Raw genomic sequence first — 13,782 nt, forward strand, 5'->3', positions numbered from 1 at the left:
TTCTGTGTTTTATTTTGCTTTTAAGATAATTCAAATCAAATGTCCCCAAATGGTTAGGAGAGGTGCAAACATCCTCGTGATTATGCTATTGTTAAAAATATAAGCATTTTAGAGAATAAAACAAGTCCTTCTCCTGTAAGTAGTAGAATACACTCAAATTATAAATGCAAACATTTAATTTAATTATAGGGTACAATAAAAGCCAACAATTGGACCATACACTGAGCATCACCTCCCGTTATATGACTACATTTGAAAATAAGGCCAATTTTACAGTCAACGTGTTCTCTGACGTCATTCAGTAGCATCCCTCCTATTGGCTCGTTTGGACCGGAAGTGGATGGCAAGCCACTCTTTCCCCAGTGCTCCGTGGCATTTTGCAACACAGCCAACCTGTCACTGTGTGTTTCACCCCAAACTTCCAGCTTTAAGAACCAGCGGCGAGGGACAAATGTACGATGAGGTGAGTAATTGTCTTTACACTACTTACCTGCCGAGCGCGACGTTTAACAGACAGAAAATAACTGGAAAACACTGAAGATAACACCAACCCGCTTAGCTAAAGGCACAACCGGGTCAACTTCCGGTTAAGACCGTTCAGAATAATGGTTGGCACTTGAATTCATTCAGAGTTCGCAGTAACTTTTTATGAAATATAAATGTTTAAACTGGATATTTGTTCTCATTGATCTGTGAGAGGGCATCAACTTGCCTTTTGAAATATCTTTAGAAAGGTACTGTAGATTGAATGAACGACCACTTCGTATTGTTTGAAGTTTCCAAGGTAATGCTATGTAAATAAACAAGTGACATGTTTAACTGTTAGGTATAAAACTGACTTGTGTGAACATATGTTTTGAAATTAAACACCAGATAACAACACTAATGGTTTACAAACAATTAAACAATAAGGATGCTACAGAGACACGTATTTCATAACCCTGATACTAATATGATAATAACGATAAGTTACTGTTGGCATTGATACCAATACTACAATGAAGAGAACACTAAATACACTAATACAGTACACACCTTTCATAACGTTGATTCTAATTAAATGCAATAGAAAACTGAAGACGCTTATTCACTTCTTTCTCAACCTTAAATGGTAAATGGGTTATACTTGTATAGCGCTTTTCTACCTTCAAGGTACTCAAAGCGCTTTGACACTAATTCCACATTCACCCATTCACACACACATTCACACACTGAGCAAGGGTGAAGTGTCTTGCTCAAGGACACAGCGGACGTGACGAGGTTGGTAGAAGGTGGGGATTGAACCAGGAACCCTCAGGTTGCTGGCACGGCCACTCTCCCAACCGCGCCACGCCGTCCCCAACCTTGATACAAATATGATGCTATTGATCAAATTGATGTAATACTCTTGTCATGAATATGACCTATTTGAAATGAAGAAAACAACAACTGAAGACACATCTTTCATAACATAACATTGTGTATGTAGGTGTTGAACTTGTGGTTTTGTTTTGTTTTGTTGTTTTTCTATGCATGGTGCATTAACACTGGCAGCTTGTTGAATCTGCTCTGTGCACTTTTGATGTATTCTATGTCCTTTGGGACGTTTAACAGACAGAAAATAACTCAAAAACACTGAAGATAACACCAACCTGCTTAGCTAAAGGCACAACCGGTTTAACTTTTTGTGAAAATATGTTTTTAAATTAAACACCAGATAACAGCACTAATGGTTTACAAACGCTTGCAATAATGGTTTTAAACAATAAAGATGCTGCAGAGACGCTTATTTCATAACCCTGATACTAATATGATAATAACGATAAGTTACTGTTGGCATTGATACCAATACTACAATGAATATAATATTAAATACACTAACACAGTACACATCTTTCATAACGTTGATTCTAATGAAATGCTATTGAAAACTGAAGACGCTTATTCAATTATTTCCCAACGTTGATACACATATGATGCTATTGATCAAATTGATGTAATACTCTTGTCATGAATATGACCTATTTGAAATGAAGAAAACAACAACTGAAGACACATCTTTCATAACATAACATTGTGTATGTAGGTGTTGAACTTGTGGTTTTGTTTTGTTTTGTTTTGTTGTTTTCTATGCATGGTGCAATAACACTGGCAGCTGGTTGCATCTGCTCTGTGCACTTTTAATGTATTCTATGTCCTTTGGGACGTTTAAAAGACAGAAAATAACTCGAAAACACTGAAGATAACACCAACCTGCTTAGCTAAAGGCACAACCGGTTGAACTTTTTGTGAAAATATGTTTTTAAATTAAACACCAGATAACAGCACTAATGGTTTGCAAACGCTTGCAATAATGGTTTTAAACAATAAAGATGCTGCAGACACGTATTTCATAACCCTGATACTAATATGCTAATAACGATAAGTTACTGTTCGCATTGTTACCAATACTACAATGAATATAATATTAAATACACTAACACAGTACACATCTTTCATAACGTTGATTCTAATTAAATGCTATTGAAAACTGAAGACGCTTATTCAATTATTTCCCAACCTTGATACAAATATGATGCTACTTAACAAACTGATTGAATAATCTTGTCATGAATATGACCTATTTGAAATGAAGAAAACAACAACCGAATACACATCTTTCATAACATAACATAAGATTGTGTATGTAGGTGTTTTTGTTTTGTTTTGTTGTTTTTCTATGCATGGTGCAATAACACTGGCAGCTGGTTGCATCTGCTCTGTGCACTTTCGATGTATTTTATGTCCTTTGCTTTCTTTAATGTTTCCCTCTTGTTTTCATACCAAGATTGCGCCGGATGGCCGCCACGGTACTGCGCTCTCGCGTAATTGTTGGATTTTATTTTCTTTATTTCTTACACTGAACAAAGAGAGCACAGTTTACCAAGTCAAATTCATTTTGCGTTGGCAAATAAAGCTGATTCTAATAATATTTGATTATGTAAAAACTAATATGACAATTATAGATGTCACATGTTTGTTATAAAGAAAGTAGTTGTACAGTTAGTAGGAACAAAATACTCTATTTTATCATCAAGCTGCAAAGAGGAATAAGAGAAGTTCTTGGTGTCCCTTAAAACACTGTGTCCTGCTGCTTTTCATTATAGCCTTGAGATGGATTTACTGCTGTGAGGCCAGGTGAAGAACGCATTAGAGCTGTCAGGATAGACAGATGCATCACGCTGGTCGGGCCTTCATTAGATGAACTTTAAGTGACTGTTGTTTGTGTTGGATACACTCCTGTTCAGTTACATTTAGAACATGTTTAGTGTGTCTTTTAGCAATGTTTGATAATGCTAGTTGATGTAGTAACACACACATTTGTGGAAGGTAATTTCCTTTTCCGACATGATTGCGCCCATAGTGTACAAGGCTTGATCTGTTGATTTTGGTGTGGATGAACTTGAGAGTCTTGACCTCAGTGACCTCTCTGGAATGAACTAGAGCAGGGTGTCCCAATTGCTGGGTCACAATCAAGTGACCTAGAGGCACTTCTAGGTTTCAAGTGGAGGGCAAGAGTCCCTTTAGGTCAATGGCAACCGGTCGATCGCGAAGGGTGTATCAGTCGATCGCCAGGCATTAAAATTTCACATGATGTAACATATTGTATCTGTATAAATGTTTGAAATAAATTAAAATCAGAACCTAACCATAACCTATAAATGACTGATCATCAATCTTTACTATGACGTCACTTTTGTCATATGAAAGAGAGTCACATTGATTGATTGATTGCACAGCACCCAAGGATTTTGTGAGATGCCCGCTGGCTGCCGCAAGCTCAGTATGAAGAAGAAAAAACAGTTGGCAGGGACGCGACAACCACTTTTTATTTCAACACAGACTCTGTCTTCACAGAATAAGTGCTACTCCATCCCGCCTGCGCTAACAAAATAAGGTTTTCAAAAAACTAGCTAATAGAAGCTGGCAAGCTACGGAGTTTGCCTCTAATGTATTTCTTGTAAAGGGTTTAATAACAAGTATGGAAGCTGGACAACTAAGTAGCTGAAAACCAACTACTTCCATGTGGTATTGGAAAGAAAGAAGGACTTTTTTTCCCTCCACAGTATTAATTTGAACTTGTGGAACTTACTTATCAGCAATACTGAGTATCCTGCCTAATGCCAACCAATGCAAGTCATCAGAATAAGGTAATACACCAACCTATATTAATCTATATGCGTTAAACATGCTTGTATTTTAATTAAACACCTTTAACACACCTTAAAGACAAAATTCTATAACAAACATGCAGTATCTATTGATATATAGTCGAGGTTTCTGTGGTTTATCCGTTACACAGTGCTCAATAACGGGGTAGAGCAGAATATACATTGGGTCAGGAAAAAATATAGAGGCTATTTCATCCCTACAAGCCTGTTTCACAGGTTTACCTGCAAAACAGGCTTGTAGGGATGTAATAGCCTCTGAATTTTTTCCTGATCAACATATATATGTTGATATATGTGTGTGGGCACACCTGCATTAGGATATTGTTTATTTATCTCCATCAGTGCAGGTTTGGGCGTATTTTCAAATGTTTAGAGAACAAAATTACAAGTCAGATATCATTTAAAAAAAATTGAAACGGAATGGAAGAGATTGATATATACTCCTTAAGAGAAATTGTTTTCTAAAGATTTAAACCATTTATCATCACCGAAGTCGACTGTTCAAGTTACTGCTCGACCGCACTTCCTTGGATAGGCTCCAGCCCCACGCAACCCCGAAAGGGACAAGCAGCAGAAAATGAATGGATAGATGATTGGATGCACATCATATTACATCTGGAAGGGGTCCACCAATTGAGCATTAATCCATGAAAGACAATGTTGGACTTATTTGTGCATCGGTTAGTAAATTACTTGATTGGCATTAGCGAGTGTCATATTGCTGTGTGTAAGTTTAGTTTTTGCAGTTGATTTCTGAGTGAAAATATTTCGCTGTCATCTCCAATTCATGTCTGTAGTTGTTTTAATGGTGTGAAGTTCATATTATGTTTCATTGTTTAGCTCGATTTCTCTGTTGTTCAGCAATGTCTGGTTTCAAACAATATTTAGCAATATCAAGATACAGCATGCGTAGTTATTTAATATGCAGCCTTCAGGAGATGTATTATTGTTGTTAATTATCACCATTAATGATATTTTCTTGATGCTAATAGTTTTGGTTGGTTGGCGGAAATGTATTTCAAACATGTATGCAGTTTCAACATGATATATAATATTTTCTATTTCTCTTTACAACATGACCGAAAAGGAGTAGGAAGAAACCAAGCTTATTTGATCCTACCTCCTTTCCACTTCGTAGCAGTTACTTACACGTATGTTCGCTTCCTGAGATTCCTAAAAAAAAGCATTAATAAGGAAGTTAGGCAAATAATAAACATGCTTTTACAGTGTATTTCAATATCATACATACATTGACAAAGTAGTCCATCGTGTTTCTGACTTGGCTCCACTCGACGTATGACAAGCTTAAATGCGTGGATTAACAAGTTTTCTCTGCGTTTTTGTTTGTTTTAACGTATTTCACTTTATAATGTACTATTTTATAAACTTCGACCATATCTATTGGAAGCATTGCCACAAGCGACAACAATGCGTGTTGGCATTTTCACTCTGCTTTCAATTGACTCCGAGCAAGAATTATGCTGTGTTTGACCTCCATGTGCTCTATCCAAGGCAACAGCAACGGAGGTGGCGTTATGTGCAACCCAGCAATTCAGTGGTCCCTTAACTTAAGAGTGCTCCAACTGAAGAGTGCTTTGAGAGCTGTCAATCAGAAGCGCTGTCTGCGCTCGGGAATCATTTTGGTGATTTAACCCCCAATTCCAACTCTTGATGCTGAGTGCCAAGCAGGGAGGTAATGGGTCCCCTTTTTATACTGTTTGGTATGACTCGGCCGGGGTTTGAACTCACGACCTTCCAGTCTCAGGGCGGACACTCTAACCACTTGGTCACTGAGCTGGTCGAATTAATTAATTCATTAATTCAACCGGAAGAGATGTTGGTTTCACTTTATTTTTGATAGTTTTGTTGTATTAACTTAATGTTGAAAAACAACAGCAAAGTAGCAGGTACATCTACTGTTAAAATGTCGGTTACTGTACTTTTATAAGAGCAGAAAGTGTTTCCTCTTGTTAATTCAACATAAAGTGTTGGTTGCACTTTATTCAAATACGATGTGAATGCATTGGCCATTAACTGTTGTTTGTATCTATAATTCATTCATACCTAATTACCTTATAAGAAATAACAGGAATATAGGAAACTTCACCTGCAGTGTCCAGCATCCAGCACTGACTTTACAGCCACACTGGTTACATTTTTTTTTTGCTAAAAAGACTCCGAACCGATTTCAACTCACTGAATTGTCATGGACCTTATTGTTTTAAATAAACTCATATTGCCACTGAATCGTATCGGCAACCTCAAATTATGATTAAAATCAAATAGCTGTTTAAGCAAATTGTTACACCACACACACACTAAGAACCATTAAAAAATAGCTACTAAATACGTATGTCAGAAGTTACTCGCAAAAAGTTTTCTTTTTCACACAACACCTAATTTAGATGACTACTTTTTACTTTGACCTGAGTCATATTACTCCAAAGGAACAGTACTCTTAGTTGAGTACAATTTTTGGCTGCCCTACCCACCTTTGATTGTTTGCATGCAACAGTTCAGTGCTTTTATTTTCAAAGAAAAGCAGTTAAACAGGAAGTTGCTCCCTGAATGTGTTTGTGTTGTGTGGTGCTCCTGCTTGCAGGACTGTTGTGTCCTTTTATTTTTGTTAACTTTGGAGGCTTGTGGACTGTTCTGGGTTATGTAACTTGTGTAACTGGGGTCAGCCTGCTTGTGTCTGGCCAAGCAGGTGAATTAATTCCTCACTTTCTCAAACCTTCACTTTATTCATCCTTATTAAGGTGTTCATTGTAAATTTGTAATAATGCAATATGTGAATCTTTTGTTTCTCCGCCCCTCCCCCCTAAAGGTGACAATCGCATGGATTTACGTAAAAGTATTTTTTCAAGAGATGCACTTGAGGACAATTTCAGACCGGATCATCAAGAAATGAGTGCGCCACACCTTCGTCGTAATTGCTGTGACTCTTTGTCGTAAGTGATGTGAAAAGTGGATGTCAGAGAGAAAAGGAATGCAGAGTCGTCTGCTCCGGCTTGTATGAGAGCGCGATGCCCAGACGGGGGTTGCTGTTCCAGGGCCGGGTCCGCTGGTTCTTCCTGGGCCTCTTCCTGCTCCTGCTGCTGCTGCTCTTCGCCTTCCTGCTGGACTGCAACGCTCCGGCCGACGACAGCCTTGTCATGCCGGGCCTAGCTGGGGAGACTTACGGGAAGGAGCACTATCAGATCATGCTGCAGGAGCAGGAGGAGCGCCACCTAAGCCGCGCCGCCAGTCTGAAGCGGCAGATTGCGCAGCTCAAGCAGGAACTGCAGGAAATGAGCGAGAAGCTGAAGCTCCTGGAGTACAGGAAGGAGCTCCCCGGGGTGCAGGGATTATCTCAGAACAACGACCAAGAGCCAGGAGATCTACTGGATTTCCTGCACTCTCAAATTGAGAAGGCCGAGGTCCACACAGGCGCTCACCTGCCCAACGAGTACGCTCTGGTGCCTTTTGAGAGCTTCACCTCTTCCAAGATTTATCAGCTGGAGATGGGACTGACGCGGCACCCGGAGGTGAAACCTGCTCGCAAAGATCGTAAAGACGAACTTGCTGAGGTTATCGAGGCTGCGCTGGATTTGATCAACAACCCCGATGAGGAGGACGGCGTGGAGGATGACATCCCAATGCAGAAGCAAACTTACAAAGAGAGTGACTTTAAAGAAGGTAACTGCTTCGCAAACAAAACCAACTTCAAGATTTGCATACTATCATTGAAAACTAACTAAACACTAGTGCATGTTTATCAATAACCCCATTTCTGTCTCAACATGAACTTCTCAAAGGGGACCTATGATGATTTTAAGCCACATTTAAAAGACATCCTTGTGGTCTAGATAATACGCTTCGGGGTAAATGTTGCTCCATAGTCACTTTTAGAACAGGCTTTTCGAGTCTGTCTGCAAGGTGTTCGTTTGTGGCATCGTCGCCGCAATTTTTCTTTACAAACGAGGTCGAAAATAAACCTAATATTGTATAGATTCATCCGGTCACAACATTAACTACACTTGCACACTCGCTAATCGATTCAGACTCTGTATAAAAATGGCACTACATGTCGCACGTCAGTTTCATTAAGTAATACTTTATCCTACCTTTATTTTCTGTGTCTAAATAACTATGTCCACCTTGTGATGTCATAACATAGCCAGACTGCAAAACCCTGCCTTCAGAGGCACCCAAAACTGCACGCAAACTCACGCCAAAATGCATGAACATTATGATTTGAGGCTTTGGCATTATTTAACACGGATATCCAACGTTGTAACAACATTTATAAGTCAGAAAACACAAAATATATCATAGATTCCCTTTAAGGATTTAATTTTATTGAGAAATTGTACTATTTTACTTCGTTACATTCAATTAACTTCAGTATTTCACACACATTCATAAATTTGTGGCAATATGTATTTTCATTCTGATACAAATTACCATGTGGCACGATTTAAGTCACTCAATCAATGTTTATTTATATAGCCCTAAATCACTAGTGTCTCAAAGGGCTGCACAAGCCACAACGACATCCTCGGTACAGAGCCCACAAGTGAAAGACAGGAAGCAGGGCTGCACAATTAATCACATTTAAATCATGATCACGATTTGGGCTGCCATTAAATGAGGGTGATTGTCTGTCTGCAATATTCACTTTTTAAAAGCAGGCTCCGCTGCATATCGAATAAAGCACGTTGACAGCCGTTGTGGCAGAAAAGCAACAGCGGCTTGTCTCGTGAAGTGGCAGCCGCCCACGCCAGAGGCCATTGTGTATGCGCACAGAGCTCCATGAACACCTCGCCGGCTTCCCTTCTGTGGAGTCTTGCTCAGTGTGCGTTAAAGACCACACCACTGTTCTTAAAGGGGTGGGCGCCTGCACAACATGCTGTTTTGCTTGTGTCCTTGGAGTCCCACCAGCAAGACTAAAGGCTCGCCATCGTGCTAAATAGAGTCAGTAGACGTGCTCCCTATTGGAATTCATGCACGCTCTGCATCTGCGCATGTGTATGAACCCTTGGACCGCGAAAATGTAAATGCACGCTGAATGACACTTTCATGTGAGTAAAATTGTTACTCTAAATAACGCTATATTTTTGTATTTTGTCATTTAATATTCATGTTTCACACTACAAACTGTCAAATGAGTTAAGCTTGAGTGTCAACTTGATGATGCGCAGGTCACCTGTGGAACATAGCTGTTTTTTTAAATGGCCCCCCAAAAAACATCAAAAATAGAGAGAGCTAAAAAGAGTTATGTACAAAGAAACGGTTGAAACGTTAATACCAATAAATAACAAAAAAACACAGAATTGTCTTTAAATATATGGATAACGTTTGTTTAGCTTATTGGACAATTTCATGGCCAATTACATGAGGACATTATGTGTTTTCCCTAACATAATAAATAATCGTGATTATTATTATGGCCACAATCATGCAGCCCAGCTCGCGAGTGTTTCGCCCAGAACAACTCCACAAGCGTGCAGGAGTCACGACCTGCGATAGTGCCAAGAATGTCCAATGGCACATTTTACAAATAAAAAACAGCAACAATGCACAAATAGAGCTCAAAAGCATAATGTATTGAGAAACAGTGACACTAATGATAGTTTATTTGTTTATGACGTGCACATGCCACACAACAAACCACCATAATCCTGAGGGGAACCGCATTTAAAACAATTCACTAATTGGCATGACGCATCATAACCATAATTATCTAATGTCAACTTTTCAGGAGCAGTACACAAAAGTGAGCCGATCCTTCAGAGTTTATAAAGAACATGAATGTTGTTATAAAAGCTGCACATTGACTACTCTTCCATGTATCATTTCACAATGATAATGTTTATTATGTCCATCCAGTAACTGACTGCCACATGTTCGCAGGCATTCACAGGACCGAGCGAGACAAAGGCTCCCTTTATGAGCTCTTCTTCTCCAAAGTGGAATCCAGCACCTTCCGCCATGTGACGCTCTTCAGGCCTTTTGGACCGCTGATGAAAGTCAGGAGCACATCTGTAGAAACATCCGGAATGATGATCAACATCATCTTGCCACTGGCGGGCAGAATGAAAACCTTCTCACAGTTCTTACTAAACTTCAGGTGATGTTAGTTTCTGGCACGTCCAAACATGTTCTTGCTTAATTTAATCTGCGCTCTTTTGTCTTTGTCACCAAATGCTGCACAAACCTTTGTGTGTTTAGGAAGGTGTGCATACAGCAGGACAGGCAGGTTCATCTCACAGTTGTCTATTTTGGCCAAACAGACCTCAAGGAGGTGAAGTTGTCTTTGGAGACATTGTCAAGGTTTGTTCCTTTTTTGCCTCCGACAACAAATGTTTGCTGTGGTTCTGATGCTTATCATATTGCAGAAACTGAAATCCAAGCTTGATTAATTAACTGAAAACAAGAGCAGAAATGCTTTTTTTTTTTTTTTTTTTTACTAACAAGATTCAATTGTTGGCAAGCTTTTTATCTTAGGTTTAAATCCTGAGAAATACTTCTTAAAGTAAGAGGGTGTGTTTTTATCCTTTTTTTCTTATCTGTAGTACATATTATAACATTGCTTCAGTATATAAATCCAATAAAAAATAAAATAAACAACTGTATACAAAAAAACACATATCTTCCAAATAAACACAGATATTTACAAAATAAACACACATAAAAAACAAATGTTTACACTATAAACATCTAAAAAATAAACAAGTATTACAAAACGAACTCAATTACAAATAAAAAAAACAAGCACCAATATATACAAAAAATAAATCAATAAAGTATAGTTACAAAATAAGCACACATATATTCAAAATAAATATATTTTTTCCCGAGGACTGGAATTTATTTGTGGTGGTTTGTGGGAGGGATATAATTACATATAATTGCCACGTTTGCAAAAACAGGTGTGTTTAGAACTACAAATGCAAGTCGCTTCTTTTTTTAATATCACAAATTAGGAGTCACCTGAGAGTGATTTTGTTTTGTGTAATGTTTCTCTTTTTAGTTTTCCTTTTCCAAAAAATGATGAATTGTTAATTTTGTTCCCTATAATTAATACTTAGTTCCTAACAAAACAAATTATATTATTGCTAATATTTCCATGGTGTTAACTTCTGCATGTTTAGTGTCTGGGAATGACGAAATTAATATGTGGCAGAATTTCATCAATGTTTAGACTTTTGAGGATTTTACTATACCTATTTTTATCTAAAATTTTGCATCAATCATACATAAATCTTTAAAAAAAATCATGAACATGTGAAACTTGATATCCTTCCAGATTTCTTCCTAAATTGTGCACGGCACACCCCTAAACTGTGCCACCTGTCTCAGTGAAAGATGCATTCATGACTCTCTTTGCATCGACTTTGTGAAATGAAGGCGCGTGACATTAGGTGGGGTTACTTACGCATACTTCTACGCAAATTGTGTTAAGGTATGTGTCTGCCTTTTTTTTAATGAATATGCTCCAGTGAATGCAGCAATTGCAGACTATTTCACACTGTTTCATAAGTGTGTTATTAGGAAGCAGACTTACAATGTCATCTATTGTACGGAGTTGCAACAACAAGCTGCACTCACACAGTCCCATGATAATTTATGGTTTGTGAGTGAGGGCAAACAGGTTGTGCTACATTTATAAAAATGCTAAAAAAAAATTTTTTCATTCCCAGTATTCATCATGCTTGGATTTCAGTTTTTGCAGCTGTGTAGTAGAGATTTTACATCACATACTTTTGGGGGTTTTTTTGTCAGTGAGGACGGTTTCCACAAATACACTCTAATCCCAGTCAACGAGGAGTTTTCCCGAGGTCGGGGGCTGGATATTGGAGCCCACGCCTGGGACAAAGGCGAAGTTCTGATGTTTTTCTGCGACGTTGACGTCCAGTTCACGCTGGATTTCCTCAATATGTGTCGTCTCCATACTGCTCCAAGTATGCTGTGGCTGCTTTTCATTTCATGAAATGTCTGGTTTTTTTACATTTTAATAATGGCGTATTTTTGTTTTCTAGATAAAAAAGTCTTTTATCCGGTGGTGTTCAGTCTGTACAATCCTGCCATAGTTCATGGAAATTTGGAGCTGGCTCCACCTATTGAACAACAGATGGTAGGCTAGAAATGGGAGTTTAAGTACCCATTTGAAACACAACATAACATATGTTTGATATAGGTTCACAAAAAGGATTATGGTTTTTGGAGAGATTTTGGCTTTGGAATGATGTGTCACTATCGCTCAGATTTCCTCAATATTGGTAAGCACTGATATTTATCACTTTATCATGAACATCCCTAAACATACTTTTTCCCTCTCAGGCGGCTTTGACCTGGAAGTGAAAGGCTGGGGTGGGGAAGATGTCCACTTGTACAGGAAGTATCTTCGGAGCGACCTGATAGTGATCCGGACGCCAGTGTCGGGTCTATTCCACCTGTGGCACGAGAAGAACTGTGCGGACGAGCTGACTCCCGAGCAGTACCGCATGTGCATCCAGTCCAAAGCCATGAACGAGGCCTCTCACTCACACATGGGGATGCTGGTGTTCCGTGAGGAGATCGAAGCTCACCTCCGCAAGCAGGCCTTTAAGTCTCAGAACAAAGCCCAAGTGTGAGCAGCTCGTTGCGTCACAAAGCCTGTGACACGCCGGCACTATGAATGCACTAATTTTTTTATATCCTGGTGCATGTGGCTGCACAGCTGTAGACAAATGAATGTACAAACAACTACATGGCTCAGTGAGCCCGAGGATCAACCTGCTGAAGGGCACATTTATTACAGTCGCTCTTTCCCAAAAAGATCAAACATTTTAGGACCATTAACTGCTGCTGCTGAATCGCATTCAAACTAATTCCAATGCTCCCATTATAAGCGCTATTCAGTTTAATGAACAGCACGTGCAAATTCCTTTCAAATTCCAGCTAGACTTTTTGACATTGTTTGTGGAGCCATATTCAGTTACTATTATATTTATGTTTAAAACTTGTGAGGGGAAAAAGGGACCTTTTTGTTGTTTTTATGTACCGGTATGTCTATACGAGACATTCAGTCACTGTCTTAACAGAGAAACAATGTGATAAGTAGAAAGATTTGGTTAAAGCATGCAGAACTCCTAGCAGGTCTGCTGGTACTAGGATTGTCTGAACAAGTGACACTATTTATTTACAGTTCTTGTAAATACATTTATTCATGTGAATTTAATACATTGATCTCATGTGCCTGCATGCTGCTGTTCTGATAGCTGCGGACTCCTTAATTGTATGCCAGAGGCCACGTTACAGCGGATCAATCAGTCGATTAGTCACTCGCTGAGGTTAGAGGCATAATCAATGGAACTGAGATAATGTTTTTCAGGGTGGGTGAAGTGTATTTTTGTCAAAAGAGCAGTCTCACCCTTCTGTGAATGTTACTGCAATATTAAAAGTGTTTGGTATAAAAAACTGTCTGGTTCGGGTATTTAAGGTATACCTCCCACTTAACACAAAGTGCAAGGAAATTATTAATTGGTCAATTTGACCACAAAATGCCCAGAAGGCTTCATGAACTGCTGCTACTTTATTCCTGTCTGTTGGTATTTGTATCTAACAA

At 38.8% G+C, this 13,782-nt stretch overlaps 1 protein-coding gene across 1 annotated transcript; it reads left to right on the top strand.

Annotated features, from left to right (window-relative positions):
- Positions 1 to 330: 330 nt before the first annotated feature.
- csgalnact2 (chondroitin sulfate N-acetylgalactosaminyltransferase 2) lies at positions 331 to 13,648 on the top strand. Its single transcript, XM_061962068.1, has 8 exons — positions 331 to 463; positions 7,018 to 7,868; positions 10,086 to 10,302; positions 10,404 to 10,505; positions 11,958 to 12,136; positions 12,215 to 12,309; positions 12,373 to 12,454; positions 12,516 to 13,648. Exons 2-8 carry the CDS (start codon positions 7,217 to 7,219, stop codon positions 12,806 to 12,808), a joined length of 1,620 nt encoding a protein of 539 aa, XP_061818052.1. The 5' UTR covers positions 331 to 463; positions 7,018 to 7,216; the 3' UTR covers positions 12,809 to 13,648.
- The last annotated feature ends 134 nt before the right edge of the window (positions 13,649 to 13,782 follow it).

Source organism: Nerophis lumbriciformis, linkage group LG02 (assembly GCF_033978685.3).
Source record: "Nerophis lumbriciformis linkage group LG02, RoL_Nlum_v2.1, whole genome shotgun sequence".
NCBI classification, from domain to species: domain Eukaryota; kingdom Metazoa; phylum Chordata; class Actinopteri; order Syngnathiformes; family Syngnathidae; genus Nerophis; species Nerophis lumbriciformis.

What these genes read in the sequence shown, in the direction of transcription:
- csgalnact2 (XM_061962068.1), top strand. Translation starts at nt 7,217, where the DNA reads ATGCCCAGACGGGGGTTGCTGTTCCAGGGCCGGGTCCGCTGGTTCTTC. An exon ending in TCGTCTCCATACTGCTCCAA is followed by an intron (nt 12,137 to 12,214) that starts GTATGCTGTGGC and finishes TTTGTTTTCTAG; the next exon opens with ATAAAAAAGTCTTTTATCCG. An exon ending in CACCTATTGAACAACAGATG is followed by an intron (nt 12,310 to 12,372) that starts GTAGGCTAGAAA and finishes TGTTTGATATAG; the next exon opens with GTTCACAAAAAGGATTATGG.